This window comes from Urocampus carinirostris, chromosome 6 (genome assembly GCF_059441175.1).
Source record: "Urocampus carinirostris isolate Australia breed hairy pipefish chromosome 6, RoL_Ucar_1.0, whole genome shotgun sequence".
NCBI lineage: Eukaryota > Metazoa > Chordata > Actinopteri > Syngnathiformes > Syngnathidae > Urocampus > Urocampus carinirostris.
In genome coordinates, this window is record NC_142354.1 from 10,222,854 (window position 1) to 10,245,800 (window position 22,947).

A 22,947-nucleotide genomic window follows, 5' to 3' on the forward strand; every position below is an offset into this window, starting at 1 on the left:
GGCACACAATTCACTTGCTCATTCACACCTAGGCACAATATGGATCGGCCAATTAACCTGACATCCATGTTTTTGGGAATGTGGGAGGAAACCGGTGTTCCTGGAGGAAACCCACACAAGCACATGGGAGAACATGCAAACTTCACACAGGGAGGCTGCGGTAGCTGGACTTCAACCCTGAACCTCTGCACCGCGCTAACCACTCAGCCGTCGTACCGCCTAAAATAAGTACTATTTATGTGTAATATACATTTACAGCATATGATTAAATAATGTTATAAATAAATAGATATACATGTTAGGAAAAAAAAATAATTTTGTTTACCTTTGCAAGGTCAGTCTCCCTGGTTATCATGTTTTTGCTTCTCTCTTTTAGCATCATTGAGAGCCTTGGACCCATAACAAATAAATGCAGTACATAGATACAGTATTGTTTCGCCAATTCGCTTAATCTTTATGAAGCACACAATGTTCTGAAATAAAGAGAAATGCATTGTGGGAAGTAGTTTAGTCAAGAGATTATCTGCATTTTTTATGACACCCTTACATACACCAATACCGTACCTGCATTTCTGCATTTTAAATGATGTTGACCAATAGCAGACAGGCATCTAGATCTAACTCGTCATACGCATAAACACAGCAAAGTATTTGGGCAAGTTTGTTGTCCCGGCTCCTCCGTGTTATATGTCAAAGTGTCCTTGGGCAAGACACTGAATCCCTAATGCCCCCAATAAGCAGGTCGGCACCTTGCATGGCTGCATGTCCACTATTGGTGTGTGTGTGTGTGTGTGTGTGAATGGGTAAGTGTGAAGCACATTGTAAAGCGCTTTGGGAGGTCTTCATTGACTTGAAAAGCGCTATAGAAATGCAGACCATTTACCATTATATAGAAGGGAAAATGCGATAAAGACTTGCCGAAAACCGATTTTATTCCTCCAAGAATGTCGTAACCCCCGTATCCTGGGCTGCACACAGCCCTTTTGGCTTTTGAATCCAGCCGGCCGAACAGAAATCGTAAAAAATAGAATATACTGTACTAATCGTTTATTACCTTTTGCTGCAATGCAAACATTTCCCCAAAAGATGGCGCGTTCAAACCACATTGAACGTTGTTTGAATGACAGTATAGTACACTAAAAATAAACTTTCACTTTTGCATTTGAACTGAGATAGTGCTCCAAAAAGGTCCACATATCATACTATTTGGCTTCAAAACTAATTTAATGACATGTATCAAAGGCAGAATGCTTAAAATCAAATCAATTTTTTTTTCCTTCAAACAAACAAGTTTGCCCACCCCTGGTCTACTGTATATGTCTGTGAATGTATCAAACTTTGTCTTTTTATTTCGTAGCTGCCATCAAAGCAGAAAGTTCTCGTCATGGAATTCTGCTCAGGGGGAAGTTTGCTTAACCTGCTGGAAGAGCCGGAAAATGCTTTCGGCTTGACTGAGACGGAGTTTCTCACTGTTTTGCAATGTGTTGGTAGGTTCAACCGTTTAAAAATCAAGATAAATATACAGAGGCTCCCTCATAGTCAAACATGCATTTGCCACTCTTGTAAAACATAGAAATTGACTGAAATCTCCTACTCGTCATGTATTTTTGGACCAGGAAACAATACTAATTTTGAATTTCATCCAATGATTATTGTAAAGCACACGAGTCTTTGTAGATCATTTCTGGTTCAGACATGCAAATTAGATGTTCAAGGCTGGGAAAGAGGGCGGGGCATGATGTGCTAAATGTTATTATACTTAAAAAGTAAAATTTTCGTTTTTTTGTGTTTTAATTGTGTTATAGCAGCTCAAACTATAATGGATCTGTGATGTCTATAGGTGTCTATGGCAGCTTCGCTATAATGGATATTTAATATCTTTAGCCTTTTATGGCAGTGAATGAAATTTAAGTGCATTTGAGGTGCATTTTGAGGCAAGATATTTTACTCTTTGTGTATTTTTTGATCAGGAAAGTAATACTAATTTGGAATTTTGTGCAACAACATGAAGTTTTCTCTGAAACAAATTCCAGTTGATACATGAAAATAAGACTGTCAGGGATGGGAAAGAAGGCTGGTCAAGATGGGATGAATATTTTCCATCCATCCATTATCTGCACCGCTTATCCCCAGTAGGGTCACGAGGGTGCTGGAGCCCATCTCAGCTATCTTCGAGCAGTGGGCAGGGGACACTTTGAACTGGTTGCCAACCAGTCGCAGGGCACACAGGGACAGACAATTTGCTCGCTCATTCACACCTAACGACAATTTGGACTGGCCAATTAACCTGACGTGCATGTTTTTGGAATATGGGAAGAAACCAGAGTGCCTGGAGGAAACCCACGCAAGCACAGGGAGAACATGCAAAGACTGCACAGGAAAGCTGTTAGCTGGATTTGAACCCATGACCTCAGAACTGTGCTGCGGCCACTCTAGCCACCCAACTGCCGTGCCGCCCAGAAGTGTTATCATAACGTAAAAATCAATATTGTTTTTTTGTGTTTTAAACTTAAGTGCTGACGGTTTTCACATGCCAAGATATTTTATAAGCTAAATTAGATATTTGTCATCTATGATAACAAATGAATTTTTAGTGCTTTTCAGATATATCTTGAGCCAAGATTATCCACTCATTAGTTTTTTTTTTTTTATCAGGCAAACAGTATAAATTTGGAATTATATCCACTTCCAATTTTACAAACTATGTGGCTTTCTCCGAAACAAATTCAGCTGGAGACATGGCAATAAGAGGGTCAGGCTGAGCAAGATGTGCTTAACGTTATCACATAAAATCACTATCGTGTTTTGTTTTTAAATGTTAATGCTGCATCTTTTATAAGCTACAATGGATCGTTGACATCCATTATCTTCTATAACCGCCTAGTGAGAATGGATCTTTGATGTCTATAACCGTCTATGACAGTATCGCTAACATGGATCTATGGAGTATTTTGCTGTCTATTGCAGCGAATGAATTTTAAGTGCATATAATGTTTGTACATGATTCAAATTGAATCTTTTCTTCCGGCGCCGTCACGAATGGCAGCCACTCCAGCAGCTCCCGTGTTATTTTCCATTGTTCTCGATTGTTCTCAGCTCAGGGATGCTGCTGGAAATGTGAATTTCCCTTCGGGGATGAACAAAGTATCTATCTATCTATCTATCTATCTATCTATGTAAACCTTTCCCCCTTAATGTTCCCGTTTAGTGCAGGGAATGAACCACCTCAGAAAAAACGGCATCGTGCACCGGGATATCAAACCGGGCAACATCATGCGGCAAATGGGTGAGGACGACAAATCCATCTACAAGCTAACCGACTTCGGAGCGGCGAGGGAGTTGGAGGACGATGAAAAGTTTGTGTCCATCCACGGAACCGAAGAATATCTGGTAAGGAAAGTTTGGTTTGGGAGAGAATTTTGAAAAATGTATGGGATTCTATTTGAGCTTGGCAGGTTTTTGCTGGTGTGGGAGGAGATTGGACAAAACAGGAAGCTACTTAAATACACTTCAGAAAAAATATGAAATCTTACCCTATTGGCAGAAAATGTTGCTCATTTTAGGTATTTTTTCCCTATATTTGAATGTATTTCTCTCTTGAAATAAAAATAAATATCTTTAATGTATGCACAACAATCTACCATTCTGTGTCATGAACTGGATCAGGAACCAAATGCGTGACATTTCTCACACAAGCTTTTATTTTGCGGGAAATGGAGAGTCATGCACATTAGGCAGCGGTCTGGCGTGGAAAGACAGAAAGCCAGAGACCGACGAGATCGCGACACCAATTGCCCGAGTAGATATCGGACAGATGGGGTCGATACCGAACAGGACGGGACAGACAGGATTGATAATGAAACAGGATATCGAAAATAAACAGGAAAAACTAGATGGGAGCGAAAACTGGAGAGAATAATAAACAGGACAAAAATAGACGGGAATGAAACTGGAAACCGATAATAAACCGGACAAAAATAAACTCTTGCGGGTCAGAGGTTCGTTGACGGACTGCCCAAAAGGTGATTGAGAGCACTGAGCTTTAATAGAAGCAAAGCCAATCTGTGAACTAGCCGCAGCTGGCGCCACACAGGCGGGTCCAATTGGGCGCCATGGCAACCGCAACACTTTTGAACTTCTGCTTTTTGTTTCAGCACCCTGACATGTACGAGCGCGTGGTGCTTCGTGTGCACGGCCAAAAGTCTTACGGCGTCAGCGTGGACTTGTGGAGCGTCGGAGTTACCTTCTACCACACGGCCACGGGCTCTTTGCCCTTCATGCCATTCAGGGGACCTCGCCGGGACAAGCAGACCATGTAAATATCAGCGTTTTTGACTTTATTAAAGGCCTAGTGTGTATTATATAGCACACTAGTAGTGAAAAAATACTTAATTTATTGAAATAAAGCACTATTGATTTAACTAGCGAGCAAAAATGCATCTACTATCTCATAACCATTATTTCATTGAGATCTTTGGCCACCATTTTATTACTACTGAAGCCCAAATGTCCATTTTGTAAAGGTAGCTTGGCCCCTCAGTGCTTTTAGCACTTACCGGCAACTTTCTGCACACAGCTGAGCTTTGAATATGATGATGACTGTGACGTCTGGCACTTTTTTCCTCGTTTCCTTATTAGCTACTCACCAAGCCACTTGGCTGCATGCAATCGCTCTTGTTATTGTTTGCTGCTCCTGCTTTGTCCATCAGTGTCCCTTGCCCTCCTCAGCTACTCATGCAAGTGAACACAATTGAGTTCTGTAATACTTTTTTCACACTCTCTCCTTCTCTAGCCACTCATGTTTGCCACTTGGCTGCAGGCTATGGCTCGCTGTTAGACAATATTTTAGCTGCTTCATCTTCACCCTTCAGTGTCACCCAACATTCTGCTCATGCAAGCAAACTTAATTGAGTTTTGTTTTTCTGGCATCCGGCACTTCTTCTTCCCTCACTGTTTCCTTCTTTAACCACTTATGTTAGCTACTTGGCTGCAGGCTAAGGCTTGTCGCTAGCCGTTATTGTCATATCACGCTAGTCCTGCTTCGTCCTTCAGTGTCACTTGACTTTCATGACTGGTTGTTCAAGCAAATGTAGAATTGATATATGATTCAAAATTTGCAATTACAGAAAAATGTAGCCAGGCACCAAAACAACTATATTTTTATTATTAGTTATTTATCTTACCATTATATATATATATATATATATATAATGGTAAGATGTGTGTGTGTGTGTGTGTGTGTGTGTGTGTGTGTGTGTGTGTGTGTGTGTGTGTGTGTGTGTGTGTGTGTGTGTGTGTGTGTGTGTGTGTGTGTGTGTGTGTGTGTGTGTGTGTGTGTGTGTGTGTGTGTGTGTGTGTGTGTGTGTAATATAATCTTTTTTTAATTTTCTTTTTTACAATTTCCTTTGGATTAAAAAGCCTGTATTTGTGGCCCATTGATTGCAGTTTGCCCTCCCCTGCGCTAGCCCCCAACGTTAGCCACTTAGACTTGCTCTGACCAAACCCAGCAATCTGCCCTTTCATCCGCTCTAGGTGTATCCAGCTTGCTCAGTCTTTTAATGTTGCTTTCTTGTCCTGTTGCTGGCTGAAATTCATGCAAGAAAATCTGGAAGTAGGCTTCAGAATTTTAAAAAGTGGTATCCTTCGGGCGTCCGTAGTGATTGAACGTAAACGCTTCAGTTCCATTTCAAGCTACAACGGCCTCTAGTGGTGAGCAATTACACATTGTTCCATGAAGTCATGTTCTGCCGTGCAGGTACAAAATCACCACAGAGAAACCGACAGGGGCCATTTCTGGCTTCCAGCGAGTAGAAAACGGACTCATCGAGTGGAGCTCGAGACTGCCGGATAACTGTCAACTCTCACAGTACGTTGCTCCTTTTTTGCACCCAAAATATTTTTGACAAATTTTGAATGTCACCTTAGAGGTCTCAAGCTGCATTTGGTTCCCGTCTTGGCTGGTATTTTGGAGGCCAACCAGCTAAGGTGTTGGGGATTCGACGAGTTCTTCACAGCTACAACTGATATCCTGCAACGACAGCCGGTGCACCTGTTTGCTCTGCAGCAGGCCATGGCGTACTGTGTCTACATCCAGCATTATAACACGTAAGTTTGCGCGTTTTGTGAAAAATAATATATCCCACATAGCAACATCTAGAGATTACGGTCGAATACGACGTCAGAGTTATTGACCTGATAAATACTGTAATTTCCACACCATTAGGTGCACCATAACTATAGGGTGCACCCCACAAAAATATATTTTTCATATATAAGGCGCAGGTAATTTAAACTAAAATAGGAGATACCATTTTTGTGCATACTGTCAAGAACCTCAACCAGATCAGGACCCAAACCCGTGACCTTCCCACACAAGCCTTTCATTTTACAGGAAATGGGGAGTCATGCACGTTGGGCAGCGGTCTGGCGTGGAAAGACAGGAAGCCAGAGACTGTTGAGATCGATTCCAACTGCTAGAGTTGATATCGGACAGATTGGGTCGATACCGGTCAGGACGGGACCCGACAGGATAGATAATGAATCAGGATATTAAAAATAAACAGGAGAAACTAGACGGGAACGAAAACTGGAGAAAATAATAAACAGGACAAAACTAGAGGGAAACAAAACTGGAAACCAAAATTAAACAGGACAAAATAAATGGGAACAATACCAGGCAGGGAATACCAACTAGAACAGGACCGAGTCGAAACCCACGTCTTGCGGGGCAGAAGTTCGTTGACGGGCTGACAAGGGAAGCGTGACAGCGCTGAGCTTAAAATAGACAGAAAGCCAATCTGTGAACAGATGGCGCCACACGGGCGGGGCCAATTGGGCGCCATGGCAACCTACCAGTTGCATATTTTATATTGTTACGGTATATATTAGTGCAATGATTGATTAGTCGAACAATTTTGATAAACAGAGTAGAAAGCATTTGATGCAACGGGAATCGAACCAGGATCGCAGTGGTAAGGAATCCAACGCTTAATCACTAGACCACCAGTAATATAGGGGACACAGGAAACGGCATTTGACCTCATCTCATTATCACGCTGTTTTTATTCACTGTGCTAGAAACTAATGTTTTGTTTTGTCCTGAAAGATATAAATAAACGCAATAAAGCATGATGAGGGAAACAACTCTTTGGTTTATCCGATAATGAATCAAACTTTGAATTTATTTATCGGGTGACCGAATGTGTGCGGCACGGCGGGTGAATGGTTAGCGTGTCCGCAGCACAGTTCTAAGGTCATGGGTTCAAATCCAGCTACCAGCCTCCCTGTGCAGAGTTTGCATGTTCCCCCCGTGCTTGCGTGGGTTTTCCCAGGTTTCCTTCCACATTCCCAAATAACATGCATGTCAGGTTAATTGGCTGGTCCGAAATTGGCTGTGCCCTGCGAATGGTGTCCCCTGCCCACTGCCCAAAGATAACTGGAATAAGCTCCAGCACCCCCGCGACCCTACTGAGGATAAGCAGTGCCGCTCATGGGTGGATGAGAATGTGTTAACTTTTTTGTCCCAGACATACACAAAGTGTGGTATAAATGTTTCAATATTTTGTACTCCTTTAGCAAATAATTCCTGTCATCAATTTGGTTGACCTACCCAGTAATGAGAAACCTTTATGGCTGTTTTTCGCCAAACGCTACATCCGCGTAATACAGTGGGACCTCGCTACTTCGCGGTTCGACGTTCGCGGCTTCAGAGCTTCGCGGTCTGTAATGGTTAAAAATAAAAAAGAAATATATATACATATATATATATATTTTTTATTTTATTTATTTATTTTTTTTTTTTGAAGGGGCGTCGCTGCTTCGCAGATTTTCACTTTTTGCGGGGTTTTTCGGCAAAACGTCAGCGGGCGCGGGATAAGGCGGCCGGCTGGATGGGACGGGACCGGGGGGGCGCCGGGGGTCACTCCCTGGCCGTGCGACGGTGCGAGTTCGGCGGACACGGCGTAACACGGCGCGACGTGAGAAAAGGCACCGGGCGTGATCGGGCTACCCCCGTAACTGGGGGGAACCCGCTCGTCCGACGACCCCAGTAGCGCGGCGCGACGACAGGCGGCCGTCCGCACGCAGCGAGCGAAAGGCAGCGGACGTGCGCGTGACCCCCGTAACTGTGTCGGTGTCGTGCGTATCGCGCCCGAACGGCACCCGCGGTAAAAACCCTGTCGTGAATTTGTCTCCAATCGTCCCGGGCGGACGTAAAATCGCCCAGCTGTGCGACTCTTAGCAGTGGATCACTCAGCTCGTGTGTCGATGAAGAACGCAGCTAGCTGCGAGAACTAATGTGATTTGCAGCTGCGATTGGCTGGCAACCAGTTCAGGGTGTCCCCTGCCCACTGCCATGAGATGGCTGGGATGGGCTCCAGCCCCCCCACGACCCTAATAAGGATAAGCGGTGCACATAATGAGATGAGATGAGATTTTTTTTTTTTTTTTTTTTTTTTTTTTTTTTGAAGGGTCGCCGCTACTTTGCGGATTTTCACTTATCGCGGGTGGTTTTGGTCCCCATTAACCGCGATAACCGAGGTCTCACTGTATAGCATTTGTATTTTTATTCGTTGTGATGGCTTCAACAGCACAACTCACTGCCACTAGTGCTGTAAGCACAGTGAGCTAATGAGTCATAATAACAGTTAAATCCGAAACAGCTTCATGTTTACAAATATGTTAACGGCTACATGCTAACTGCTTCATGCTTACAAATTATGCTAATGTCTACTTGCTAACAATTAAATATTAACAGATTATGCTAACAGATACATGCTGACAACATATGCTAATGGTTAAATGCTAACGTGGCGTGGTAACGGCTAAATACTAACTTCTTCATGCTAACCAATTATGCTAAAGGATCAATTCTAATGGCTACATGTTAACAAATTATGCTAACGGCTAAATTCCAACGAGTCATGCTAATGGCTAAATGCTAACTACTTAATGCTAACAAATTATGCTAACAGCTACATGCTAAGTACTACATGCTTACAAATTATGCTAATGACTAAAAAGTGATGCTAACAGCTAAATGCTAACTGCTTTATGATAATAAAAATATGCTAATTTTAACATGCTAACGCTACATGATAACAAGTGTTGCTAATCTGCAATTGTAAACCAAAATAAAGAAACACATTTATCAAATTGGATATTAAATGTGTTTGCTGTTTTAAGTTTTAACAACAAACGTTTTGGGGTTGTCCATATCAATCTCTAACAGCAGGATTGCATAGGTTATCGGTAGAAAATTTTCGGTTATTAGCAACTGTTTTTGTGTGTGTGTGCGTGGACTCAGGGTGTCGGCATTTATGGAGGAGTTGGCCTCGCAGACTGGAATTGATGTTGAGCACCAGCAGCTTCTCTTTTTGGGCCATGAGCTCCCACTAGAGGGCAGCATGAAGGTGGTCAACCTCCCTCATACCACAGCCGCCAAGCCTCTCATACTGCTGAATACCCGGCCTGAAGTGCACGCCTGCAAACTGCCTTTCAGGGAACGTAAGACGCACACGATTTGAACTGGGGTTTTGTACAGTATCCCCTCCAATTTTGAGGTTCCATTTGTTCCACACAGCTATTTGCTCCCCTTTATTATTGATTGCAATAAGTCAAGTCAAGTCACTTGTCACAAAATGTCTCAAAGGACTGCAGTAAATTTAGTGTTGCTCCATACGTATACGAGCAGGATTTTGCAGATTTCATCTTCATTCGCAATCTGTGACGACGTTGTCGTCTGCTACCAGTGACCAAGACAAGTAGCTGAAATGCATACTTGACAACACTACCGCTTTACATGTTAGGACACCGCTTTTCTGTCAGGACCAGAACGGAGACGGGACCCACTTGCATTAGGTTTCTTACAAGTTTTATGAGAAGAAAGGGAAAGGGTTGCGCCCACGATCCGGGGATTGCTGGACGCGGGAAGCAGGTCGCTCCGAACGCGGAAGTGAATCTTCCGTAGCGAGCGATGGCGGTGTCGGGAAAGTAAAAACGGGTCGGTAGCCGGGACAGGAGAGCAAAAACGTGGTCGGGGTCGTAAGCGAGTCATAAGCCAGCAAAGGAGAGTAGACGTGGTCGAGGACAAAAGAGGTCGAAAGCCAGGACGGGAGAGTAGACGTGGTCAGGATCAAAAACGGGTCGAAGCCGGGGGACAGAAGGGAGCAAAAACAGATGGGAGTCAGGGTCGGAAAAGGCTTGCCTAATGTAAACTAAGGTTCACAGACGGACTGTGAACAGGGGACGGATAGGAGTCTGTTTAAATAGGGACGGAGAGCCAATCAGAGTCCGAGGCATTTGGCGCCAAAGGAGCGGGCACAGGTGATTCCCATCAGTAATCATGACATTTTCTCTCTTTAAAAACACTGCTTTTTCAAATTTAAACAACAACCAAAAAATCTTGACTCGAGACAGTGTTCCCTCTAAGCTGCGCGCGTGCGCAATTGCGCACTGCTCGTACATTCTCAGCACACAAGAAAATCTAGCCAGCGCACAAAAATGAGGGCTCAAAATTACTAATTAAGAAGCGACTCAAGTCAAAGTTACAGTGCACGAAGGTAAAAATACACAGGTTCCCCTGACGTTGTGTCCTAAATGCGGTATTTTGAAGTCAAGTCGAAGGAGAACGAAGTTGAGTAAAGTTAGTAGAGTTTGTCGGGGAACCGGCTTCTTCGGCTCGGCTCACTAAAAGGAACCGGCTCTTTCGGGTCCTAAACGACTCTTCGGGTTGTTTTTGCTTCTTTAATCCCAACATGACCAAATAGTATGTAAAATTATGCACAAAATGACTTAAAGCAAGGGGGGAATAGAACAAAAAAGAAAAAAAATACCAAAATGAAAAAGTAGTGAAAAGCTGAGAAAAAAAGAAACAAAAGGATGAGAAAAAAGAAGGAAAAATTTAGAAAAAAGCCAGAAAAAAGAAAAGAAAGAAATGTAGGAAAAAAGTAAATAGAGAACAAAAAGAAAAAAGTAACAGCTCGGAAAAAATAAACACAATGAGATTTTTTTTTAAAAGGATTGTTTTAAAAAGTAGGAAAAAAAACAGTGAAAAAAGAAGAAAAAGTTTGTGTTGCATTCAAATAATTTCCAATTATATCAAGTGAATCTTGTTGCCAACATTGTACTTCCACTAAAAAATGTGATTAAGTACAGTTCTGTATCTTACAACCGACTAAATAAGCCCCCAAAAATGTTATTATTATGCGACAAAATATATCAGGAAATAAAAAGAAATGGATATCATGTGAAAGAATTGTAAGAACAAACGACGTAGGCCGTACAACCTTTGCAATAGTACATGAGTCAATTCATTCAAAAGAGAAAAATAATTTTGCATTGCCGGAAACTCGGCAAAATGTAACTTGATGTCAAGTTGTGGACATGTTTGATAACTAATTATCTTGCCACACTTGGGATTACGGTTGCTCACTGTTGTTTCAAGCGCTGCTCACCGACTCGTGGAAAATTAGAGGGAACATTGGAGACTAGTATCTTAGTCTACGGCGTTTTATTTCTTTTAGGTCTTCATGAATTAACTGCTTAAACAATCGCAGTAGATTTCTGTTTTGTAAATGTTTTCCACTTCCAATTTTAAACAATCAAATAGTGGATGGATTATGTTTCGCACATCAAAATAGAATGCATGATCAAATGTACTGTTTTTAATGTCTGAAGGTTGGCATGTATGGAAATGGGCAAAACGAGATCAGTCTTTTTTTTTTTAATTCCCATACGAAAATTGTTATAAGGCGTAGACCATTTGAAATAGCAATAGAGTTTTTAATCGAGACTAAACAAGCACGCTACTTGGTTAATTTTGGTCAATGAGATTTATTAAACTGTAGTTTATTAAATGTCTAAAGCAGTGTCTGAAATAACGTCTGCCTGGATGCCCGGGCCGTGCATCTTTTACGTCGGGCATACAACTTACAAAACGTCTCTGCCCGGCCGGCCAACAACTTTTAAAAAAAAAAGAAAACAATTTTTTTTTTTCAGATCAAAAGTTTGCTTTATTCTGATTTCGAAATCTTCGTTCAGTTTGGAAATTTCGGAATTTTGGTTCGTTAGGTAATTTGCATACTCAGCAGCCGATCAAGAGCCTGCATCGAATAACTTCTTGCTTCCGGACTTTCCCGAGCCTTATAAGGTCGTGCATTTGCTTATCATTTTCCAAAATAGACGCATAGACAACGCAAGAAAAATGGATAAGTGGTTAAGAATCATGCCAAAACAGGTTGTCTGCCCTGGGGTCAGCTAACTTTTTCTCATGAGTTTCAGACACTGTCTAAAGTTAAATGAGGAAACAACATCTACTCGCGTCATGAAGGCAGTTTTACCATTGCTTTGAATGTATTGGTGCTTCTATGAGATGCTGTAATTCCACTGAGTACGGATTTATCCGGCAAAACTTTTCATTAAAAAATAAATAAATAAATAAATCCACCATGAATTGAGGAAACAAATGTTGAACCGCGAAATGATGAGGGAATACTGTATTGTTGTATGCATACAGCCTGTTAACATCTCACATCTGTAGCAGAGACTCCAGTCATCCCAGCCAAGTTTGACGTCATGGCCGACTACAATTTCACTAAGGTAGATTTATTTTTCCGAAACTACTCATAAAAAAGAACAAAACTCATTAATCATCTTCTTTTTGAATGTCATTGAAGATCATGGTTGGAGTGGTCCACCAGTATTTGAGGATGGTGAGACTGCTGCACTCGCATAGAGAGCTGCTCTTAGAGGGATATTACTCTTATATGTGAGGAGCAATTTTGTTTATTTTGACATTACATTAGGGGTTACCAACCTGAAGCAGAGGACTTTTTTTTTTGTTTACTAAAAATGCGAAGGGCTGATTACATTTTTAAAGTGAACTGATTATATTATTAAGATGTTGTAACTGTTATTGTTATGTTATTGCCAAGTTGTAATTGTGAGAAATTGGGTTAAAATATCCTCAGTCAACCAATAAAACACCTTCCTTGGTATAAGGGGACTAAGAGATTTACATCTATAAATTATAGGCTCAAAAATGAATTCCAAAGAATGTATCATTTTTTTTAAAGACACGGCTAATGTTAATGACTTCTCCTGCTAGTTAGAAATCAAAATTCCTAGAAAATCAAAATGACTTTTACGTGTTTCCTCCTTGTTTACATCTCTAGCAAATAATTTTAGCCCCTTGGCTGCATTCTATGGCTAGCTGTACTATAAACCTTTCAGTGTCACTCGCTTTCCAAAGCTGGTGATGCAAGCAAATTTCACTGGGTCCTGAGATTCAGGCATATCTGATTTTTTTCCTTTATTGTTTCCTTCTCTAGCCATTCATTTTAGCCACTTATCTGCTCATGCAAGGGGAACGTTGCTAAGTTTAGTGATTCAAGGTCCCGACGCTTGACATATTCTGGTTTGTTCTTGCAATCTTTTTGAGTACCTACTCCCGCTGAAGAAGCTCTTAAAGAAGCTCTGTCCAACACCAGGTATTGGTTCATTTCAACCACTCCGGCTGTATCCAGCCTGGTGCTTTTTTTGTTAATACCAGCTTTCCTTCATGTCGCTGGATGAAAGAGATCCTTGCTCTGACGAGATAATATGGAAGTAGACTACCACTACCACTAGCGGGGAATTATTACACATTGTCACTTTAAATTGACTTTTTTTCCTTTCTAAAAATATTACCACGAAATCTTTAGGATGATATTGCACGGAGAATGCAGGGAAGCCTTGTGCAGAGTTGAAAACATCAGCTTCCGAGTCAAGTCTTGTCTCAGCCTGCAACAAAGGACTTTTACACTGTAAGTCTTTCTTGCAGCACATTCTCCTTCAAATCGAAGATTTTTTTCTCGCCAAATTATTTCTTTCTTGTGCCGAAGAGGTTGCCATGCTTCTGGAAACCTGGCAGAAGAACAGGACGGCAGGTTGCAGCAGGTGATGTCCTGTATAGATGTCCTGGGTTTTTTTTAGGTCCGACCACTAATGTAGATGTCATCCACACAGGTCAACGAGCTCCTGCCCGGTTACTCGGCCGGAATTTTGGAATTTCAGAGACGTTTGGATCGCTTACAGATCGAGCAGGCCAAGCTGGCTGAGGCCTTGAACAGCGACAACAGGTACAAAATCTACATTCACTTTGGTTAGGGGTCTCCAACTTAATTTACCTGGGGCGCCGCTGGAAACAGAGTCCGGATGGGGCTGGGCGACATCGGGTTTTTCACAAGAAAAGCTGTGATAAAAATATTGTAACGTACTGTACACAAAATAAGATAAAGTATAATAGAAATTTTGAAGGAATCAATTAGGAATAAATTTTAAAAAAATAACAATACAGGAAATACAAACAAAACCACATATAGTCGCTGACTAAAAAACAAAAAAAGTTCTTGAGTTGCGTGTGTTAAAAGTTCTTTAACTTTTAACTTTCTAAACTTGAATGCAACAGTGAACATGAACTGTTCTAAACATGGCCTCTCTTGCCTACTTTTTGCTGCTAGGAAAATCACCAAAAAATGACTGAAAAAGTATCAAAAAACAAACCCTTAAATTAAAATTTAGCACAAAAAAAACCACTTGCAAAAAAACGCCAAAAAACCCTGCCGAAACGACTTTAAAACACCCAGCAGAATGAACAAAAACAACGTGCCAAATCAAGTCCTGTTCATTTGTGACGCCCTTAATCACAAGGAGTCTCAAAGGGCTGCACGGACCACAAACAATTATTACACCATACCCTGGTCTAAAACCTACATGAGGGCAAGGGAAACTCAAAAACCTCAACATGAGATAAAGGAAGAAACCTTGAGAAGGGACTGCACATGAGGTTATCCCCTTTCCAGGATGACCAGGCTGCAACGAATGTTGCAATAACAAATGATACACTGACATCGTCAGCATGAAACATAGTTCATTCATAAGCTGTAGAATAGAAGTCTGTTTTAAGCCTGGAATTAAACAGTTCCATTGAAGAATGGACTAAAAGGATGAAAAATAAAAAAGTACTGAAAAGTATGGAGAAAGTACAAAAGGTAGTGATAAGTATGAAAAAGTACTGTAAGGTTGGAACAAAGTACATATCACCAATAGTCCCTCTAATCTTCCACGGTTCTGAGCGTTCACAAAAAGTCTGTGAGCAACACTTAAAACAACAGTGAGCAACAGCAATCCCAAGTTTGGCAACTAAGTCATTATCAAACATGTCCAAAACTTGACATCAAGTTACATTTTGCTGAGTTTTCAGCAATGCAAAATTATTTTTCACTTTTGAATGAATTGACTCATGTACTATTGCAAAGGTTGTTCGGCCTACAAACGTCATTTGTTTTTACAATTCTTTCACAAAATTTCCATTTCTTTTTTTTCCAGGTATCCTCCGTCACATAATACAGTACTAACATTATTGGGGGCTTATTTAGTCGGTTGCAAGATACAGAACTGTATTTAATCACATTTATTAGTGGAAGTACAATGTTATTACCCTTTTTCCTTTATTTTTTTCTTTCTTTTCTTCTGGCTTTTTTCTGAATTTTTCCTTCTCTTTTTTGTCCTTTTCTCTCCTTTTGTTTATTTTTCGTCAGTTTTTCACTACTTTTTCATTTTGGTATTTTTTTCTTTTTTGCTCTATTTCACACCCTTCCTTTAAGTCATTTTGTGCAAAATTCTTCATAATATTTGGTCATGTAGGACAGTGGTTTTCAACCTTTTTTGAGCCAGGGCACGTTTTTTTACATTGGAAAAATTTTGCGGCACACGACTAAACAAAGATGTTGTAAAATGACAATGAACAGTATGTTTGATTGCAATATAATTTATAATACCCCCCATTTTTACAGCACAGACACTTGACAATGACATAATATTTGCAGAAAATGATTCATAAATGTTTTATAACATTTTTAATTTTAAAAGGGGACATTGAATAATTTCTCACTGCACACCTGGCGATCTCTCACGGCACACTTGTGTGTCGCAGCACAGTGGTTGAAAATCACTGGGGTAGGGCTTAAAGAAGCAAAAACAACCTGAAGAGTCGTTTGGTACCCGGAAGAGCCAGTTCATTTTAGTGAGCTGAGCCGAAAAAGCCGGTTCTCGAAAAACTTTACTGACTACTTAACTTCATTCTACTTCGACATTAACTTCAAAATACTGCATTTATAACACAGCATCAGGGGAACCCGTGTATTTTTAGATTCATGCACTGTAACTTTGACTTAATTCGCTTCTTAATTAGAAATTTCGAGCCCTCACTTTTGTGAGCTGACTAGATTTTCTTGTGCGCAGAAAAGCTCTGGGTAGTGCGCAATTGCGCATACACGCAGCTTAGAGGAAACATTGCATATCACTCAAAAAAGTCTGAAAATGAATGAAAGAGACGGAAAAATGACCAAAAGAAGCTAAAAACTAAAAATCGTCAAGGAAGGGCCAAAAAACTATCGAAAAATGACCAAAAACCAACCTTAAAACAAATATTAACTCAAATGACTGAAACAACCTGAAAACGACCCAAAACCACATTAATATTTTTATATATATAATGTGTGTGTGCACTCACACAGAGAGATGCTCCTAGAGGGATATATATATATATATATATATATATATATATATATATATATTTTATTTTTTTATTTTTATTTTTTATTTTTTTTAAGTTGGGGGCCACGCGTTTGAGACCCCTGACCTAGGTGGAATGACTGTATTTTCCAGACAATAATGTGCACCTAAAAACCCAAATCTGGTCAATAAATTTGAGAGTGCCCCTTAAAATTCAGTGCACCTTATATACCTTAAAACGGTGAATGCAATTGGAAATGCATAGTTACAATTTAATGATACTGCATAGGGTAACTGTTCTGCCTTTGAGAAACATAAAGCGTGGTCTTCAATTGCCCCCTTTAATTTTGTATGTTTAATCAAATAGATATAAGTAATGCTGGTTCACAATCATTGCAATTGTGAGGTCACTATTCTGCCTTTGAGAAACATACAAAGTAGTCTTGGATCTACCTCTTTCGGTAAACATGTTAAGTCTTGGAGCGCCCTCCTTTGGTAAACATAATAAATGTTGCGAAAAGGAAAGAAAAAAAAGGGAAATGCAGAATTTCCACGGCAGCATAGAGGGCAACTTTCGAATTCTCGTTGCGAATCTCTTTTTGTTGTCGTACGTACAGCACAGCACACTAACTGATATATTGTTTTTTTTTTTTCATTTTGTTGTGCAGTCGCCAGAAAATGCAGACGCTCCTTCAAAAGATTGCAGCCATCCATCAACGCTTCCGTAAAGACCGAAACACCGGCAGTATGTTTTCACTCCTAAACTTCGTGTTTCTAGTTCCGCTGCCGTCCTTAACTTGTTTTCTCACCCGCAGAATTGTTATATAATGATGAACAAATCCACAAATTGGAAAAGTATGTACCGTGCTGCTGCTGGATGGCCATATCAACCCCCCCAAAAGTTTATTTCCCGTAACTTGCCATCTTCGCCTTTGACAGAATCCACCTCGCCTCGCACATCAAGCGGGTCAAGTCTCTCACCAGGGAAAACTGTGTGCAGAAATACAAAGAACTCTTGGAAAGCACCAGCATATGGAGCAGGTCAGAACTTGACATCAGGTTTCTCCTCAATTCACATTTATTAGTAGTATTTCATGTCACAGTATTATAAAAACAAAGCCCATCTAAATTTGACACATCACATTGTATTTTTTGTGCGCTAGTGTGTATTATATAGTCAAGTCAAGTCATGTTTATTTGTATAGCCCTTAATCATAAAGAGTCTCAAACCAATAATTAGCATTTTGGTCTTTTCAGAGTTAAGGCGCAAGAAGTTGAGTGACATCCATTCTTTTATCTCAGTGAGACAGGCCTCCAAATTTCCACAGTTTAGTGGGGCAGATTCCTCCATCGAGAGATATAGTTGAGTGTCATCTGCGTAGCAATGAAAACTGATATTATCTACCTATCTACCTTGGTCATATCCCTCAAGAGGGGTGACCGACAGCAAGACAAACACATACAATAACAAAGAAAATAAAAGGGAAAAAATAGCAAAAAACACACACAAACATTTTTGGACCATGGCCAACCCAAATGCCCAAACACCCAAACAAGTTAAGCACCTTGGCACCCGAGTCGGTCATGCTTTCGTCCCTCTAGATGAAACGGAACACAAGCGGCCATGTCACTTGGGTCAGTGTGACACAACACACTTTTGTTCAACAGCAGGGCCCGACAGGTTTCACTGGTTTACCCCTGCCGCATCATACAGGTGCCCTGCCCATCCCTTAGAACGCGCCCAAACATCCCACTATCCTTTTACAGCACCTCTCCACTCAATCCTATCACCAACAATACCTCTAGCTTTCACCTGATTTAGACCTCTTTCCTGCAGTGCACTCATAACACCGTCCATCCACGTCAATCGCGGCCTTCCTTTTGGTCTCCTTCCATTGACTTCTGCTCTGTAGATCCTCTTCAATGTTCACTCCTCTCCATGTGTCCAAACCAATCGAGTACTCTCTTATCCACACGCTTACTCAATTCCACGACTACTCCAGTTCTGTTTCTCACAATTTCATTTCTCAATCTATGCAATCTTGTCACTCCTCACATACTCCTCAAACACTTAATCTCAAAAACATTTAATTTCCTTCTTAAATCTGCGTTCAGGCTCCAAGTCTCTGCACCATACAACACAGTCGGCACAATCACACTCTCATACAGTCCCCTCTTAACATCCATACTAATACTCTTGTTGCACATCACTCTGCTCAGAGCACCCAAAACCTTGCTTCTTTGATTCACTCAGTGCAATACCTCGTTCTCCATTCCGCCAACTGCAGCCACATCACAACCCAAGTACCTAAAACTTTCAACTTCTTCCAGCACCTGTCCATGCAACCTTATTTCTAACGCCATGCCCACTCCATCACGTGAACATTTCATCACCTTACTCTTCCCAACATCCACACATAACTTATGCCTAACACATACAATACTCTTCCAAACTCCGTTACCAACCTTCTCAATGTTTCCTCAGAATGAGCCACAAGTGCTGTGTCATCTGCAAATAACAACTGACTTACCTGCCACACCATTCCACTGTTATCCATCATCTCTACACCTCTGCCAAATACTCTTGCATTCACCTCTCTCACGACACCATCCATGTACAGAGACAGCAAAACTGATATTATACTTGCAAATAATATCACCTCATGGAAGCATGTAAATGCTGAAAAGAAGGGGGCCAAATACTGAACCCTGCGGAACACCACAGGTAACACTAAAGGGCTCTGATCTCATTTCACCATATTTAACACAGTGCGTCCTATCTGAGAGGTAGGATCTGAACCATAAGAGGACGGTTCCTTAGAGACCAATCCATTTTTCCAACCGGTCTAGTAAGATATTATGGTCCACAGTGTCAAAGGCAGCACTAAGGTCCAGCAGCAGCAAGAGTGATTAAGCGCCGGAGTCCATTGCCAGTCGAAGATCATTGGTTACTTTAATCAGTGCTGTCTCAGTAGAGTGGTTAGCCCTGAATCCTGATTGCATAGGTACAAAAAGATTGTTCTCGTATATAAAATCATTCACCTGCTGTGCCACCACTTTTTCAAGTACTTTAGAAAGAAACCATAGGTTTGACATAGGTCTATAATTACATAAGCTTTCTGGATCAAGGTTGGGTCGTTTCAGTGTAGGTTTAATAACAGCAGACTTAAAAGCCGCTGGAACTACACCTGAGGAGAGTGATATGTTTATAATATTTAGAACTGATGGTCCAAGGACCCCAAAAAGACTTTTAATCAGCGAACCTGGAAGTGGGTCAAACAGGCAAGTAGTCGGTTCATATAGCGAACTCTAGTGGTGTAAAAATACTTCAGTAGTTTTAAAAACATGTGCTATATCAACACCATTATAGGTTTAGAAATATGTTCTTATACTACACAACCTGACGGAGCTGACGTGTTCGGCCGCCATCTTTTAAACTACGTAATCCTGAATGAAAACGTTGCTAAGCCATCTTGTCCCAGAGGTGTTTTTTGCCCTTAATGGCCACTTACCGCACACAGTTGGTCATGCTAACAAACGTCATCAGATCCCATCATTCAGGTATCTTCACCTTTTTCCACTGTTATCTTCTCTAGCCACTTGCGTTACCCATTTGGCTGCAGGCTAAGGCTTGCCACTAGTGGTGATTGGTATTGTTAGCCTCACCTGCTTAGTCCTTCATTGTCACTCGTCTTCCATAGATGGTCATAAAAGCAAAAAAGATCGTTGTTTTCCATTATTCAGGCATCTGTTTTCCAGTCTTTTTCCAACCGTTTTCTTCTCCAGCCATGCATGAATCTGATTTCCTTTATAGCAGGTCTGACACTTTTAAAATCCTGCTTTAATCCTGCTGTCTTTTACTGGTCTTTTTACTAGCTTCACCCGCTTGCATGTAAAGTTAGCCTCTTACAGCAGCTCTGAACAACTCCAGCTATTGGCTTTTTTCAGCCGTTCCGGGTGTATACAGTTGATTATATTTTTGTTTCTCGCTGGCGTGGATTCACACCAGTTGCTGGCAGACATTCATCCTTGAAAATCTGGACGTCGGTTTCCGAATTTTGCCAAGTGGTATCCTTCGGGCTTACGCATTGATTTTTCTTCAAATGCGCACACTTCAGCTCCATTCCAAGCTACAATGACCTCTAGTGGTGAATCATTACACACCGTCTGATTTAATATATTTTAAGAGGCTTTCACTCTTGGCAGACAACAAGGCGCTCTTAATATGTTAACTGTAGAAGCGTAGCTGTCAACTACACAGTGGACTGGATAGATAAATAGATAGATCGATACTTTATTTATCCCCATAGGGAAATTCACACTTCCAGCAGTATCCTTGTGTTAAAAAATAAAATAATAAACTAAAGATATAGAATACAAAAATACCCAATATAACATTTTGCTAGAGTATTTAAAAAGTGCCACGGAAAATACACACTTTAATAAAAACAGTGTAATATGCAAATGTGGGGGTGGGGTTTAATGTGGTCTTTTACTCCTCCGGGTGGAGTTAAAGAGCCTCATGGCATGAGGAAGAAATGATCTCCTCAGTCTGTCCGTGGAACTAACATGACTTTTTGTACGCAAGCCTTGGAGAGCTGAGACTTTCAGTCAAAACGCGTTGCTCATCAAATTATCAGGAAAACAGAAATGATGAGAAAAAACTAACAAATTTATGCCTGACAGTCGTTAGTTCTCACTCTTTCCAAGAGTTGACAGTATGTTGTCAACTTACCAAATTTGTCCGTTACGTATTTGCAGAATTTTAATGGAGGTGCAAAACCATCTACAAGACTTCAGTTTCTTCTGCTCGGGCTTGATGGCTGACCTTCAGATATTTGAGCAGCAACAAAACAAAGTAAGATTATTCGATGAGAAGTGTTAGCTATCGGATGAATCATGCTTTCTGCATATATTTCAAAACTCTGTCATGGTAATAATCTCCGAGCGTGCTCTAACGCAACATATGGTGTGTCCGCTTCAGACTTTCGACAAAATTGTAGCCGAGATGCCGCCAAGCACCACGGGACAAAGACACCAGCGGCATCAAGAGGACAAGGACCAAATGGTGTCTAGGTTTGTACGCGTGCAAGTGACACCGTTGTCAGGCGAGCACAGGGATGACCTCACTTTTTGAGGGGAGGGCGGAATTAAATGAAAAAAAATAAGACAGAAGAGGAAAAAAGAAAAAAGATTGATTGATTTGATCCCTTGATCCAATACCTCGACAATGCACGAGAAAAGAGTTCCAAACGATTTCATACGTATTTATGAATAAATATACATGAAGACATCTATTATTTATTCTTTTTTTAACAGACCATTTTAAAATCAGTTTTGAAACACAACACATTAAAGCAAAGTCCTATATCATGCCCTTTTTTTAAAGCACAAAGGTTGTTAATATGCATTAAAAACTCAAAATCTTATTTTTTTGACTTTTGATAAATATCTTGGAAACAAAAATTACATGATTTAAAAATGCAAATACAGAAAAACGAACATTACAAAATGTTGGGGCTGTACACATTAAATTGTCATTGTGTATCATTTAGCATTTCCTGGTGGTTAAAAACACTAAATTTGTTGCACTGTATTTTGAAGTCAATGTCGGCACAAGATTGACTAAATTAAAGCAAGTGTCCATATATGCTCAAGTTATTACAAGAGGGGGAGGGAGTTTGCTTTTTGAAAAATCATTATTATTGTATTATTTTGTTATCAATAAAACCCTAAATATAGAGGGTGTGATTTGCTTTAATTATCGCCTGCACTACGTAGACTACGTAGCTACAGTACGTCTTTTCTAGAGAAGGGGCTTTTTCGGCTCGGCTCACTAAAAAGAGCTGGTTCGTTCGACTCTCTAGATTGATTTTTGTTGCTTTCATCCATATATTACCAATTATAGTGGAACATTGTGCAGAAAATGACTACAAAAGGCGGGAAAAAAAGAGAAAAACAGGAAAAAAGAAGAAAAAAGCAGGAAAACAGAAGAAAATGGAAAAAGCAAAAAAAAGAATGAAAAAGCTAGGAAAAAAGAGGGAAGGAAGTGTAACAAATAATAGAAAAAGGGAAACTAGAGTACAAAAGAAGAAGAAAAGGCAAAAAAAAAAAAACTATGAAAAAGGAACCAAAAAAGAAGAAAAGATTTAAGAGAAAGATGTGTGGGCCAAGCAACCTTTCGAATTTACATGTGCCAATTCGTTGAAATGTGAAAAACTAACTCATGTTACCAGAAACCCAGCAGAATGTAAGATGATTTGATCTCAAGTTATGGACAAGTTTGCTAATGATTAAGTTGCTAACTGGTATTCCAAGTGACAATCACAGACTTGTGTGCGATAAACAAAAAATTTGGGACAGTCAGACATGAATCATTTTTGTGTTTCAGTT

At 40.5% G+C, this 22,947-nt stretch overlaps 1 protein-coding gene across 3 annotated transcripts in view; it reads left to right on the forward strand.

The window, feature by feature from the left end:
* Positions 1 to 22,947, forward strand: part of ikbke (inhibitor of nuclear factor kappa B kinase subunit epsilon) — a 28,111-nt gene that overhangs the window by 1,211 nt on the left and 3,953 nt on the right. For 2 of the 3 annotated variants that reach the window (XM_088337791.1, XM_088337792.1), the window contains exons 4-19: positions 1,358 to 1,487; positions 3,209 to 3,390; positions 4,155 to 4,315; positions 5,756 to 5,866; positions 5,926 to 6,105; positions 9,305 to 9,504; positions 12,539 to 12,597; positions 12,675 to 12,766; positions 13,701 to 13,802; positions 13,881 to 13,935; positions 13,990 to 14,117; positions 17,223 to 17,299; positions 17,370 to 17,409; positions 17,494 to 17,595; positions 21,316 to 21,412; positions 21,539 to 21,630. In XM_088337791.1, coding sequence (XP_088193917.1) covers positions 1,358 to 1,487; positions 3,209 to 3,390; positions 4,155 to 4,315; positions 5,756 to 5,866; positions 5,926 to 6,105; positions 9,305 to 9,504; positions 12,539 to 12,597; positions 12,675 to 12,766; positions 13,701 to 13,802; positions 13,881 to 13,935; positions 13,990 to 14,117; positions 17,223 to 17,299; positions 17,370 to 17,409; positions 17,494 to 17,595; positions 21,316 to 21,412; positions 21,539 to 21,630 — 1,808 coding nt within the window. The remainder of the gene's footprint in view (positions 1 to 1,357; positions 1,488 to 3,208; positions 3,391 to 4,154; positions 4,316 to 5,755; positions 5,867 to 5,925; positions 6,106 to 9,304; positions 9,505 to 12,538; positions 12,598 to 12,674; positions 12,767 to 13,700; positions 13,803 to 13,880; positions 13,936 to 13,989; positions 14,118 to 17,222; positions 17,300 to 17,369; positions 17,410 to 17,493; positions 17,596 to 21,315; positions 21,413 to 21,538; positions 21,631 to 22,947) is intronic. The other variant, XM_088337793.1, reaches the window with a different exon arrangement.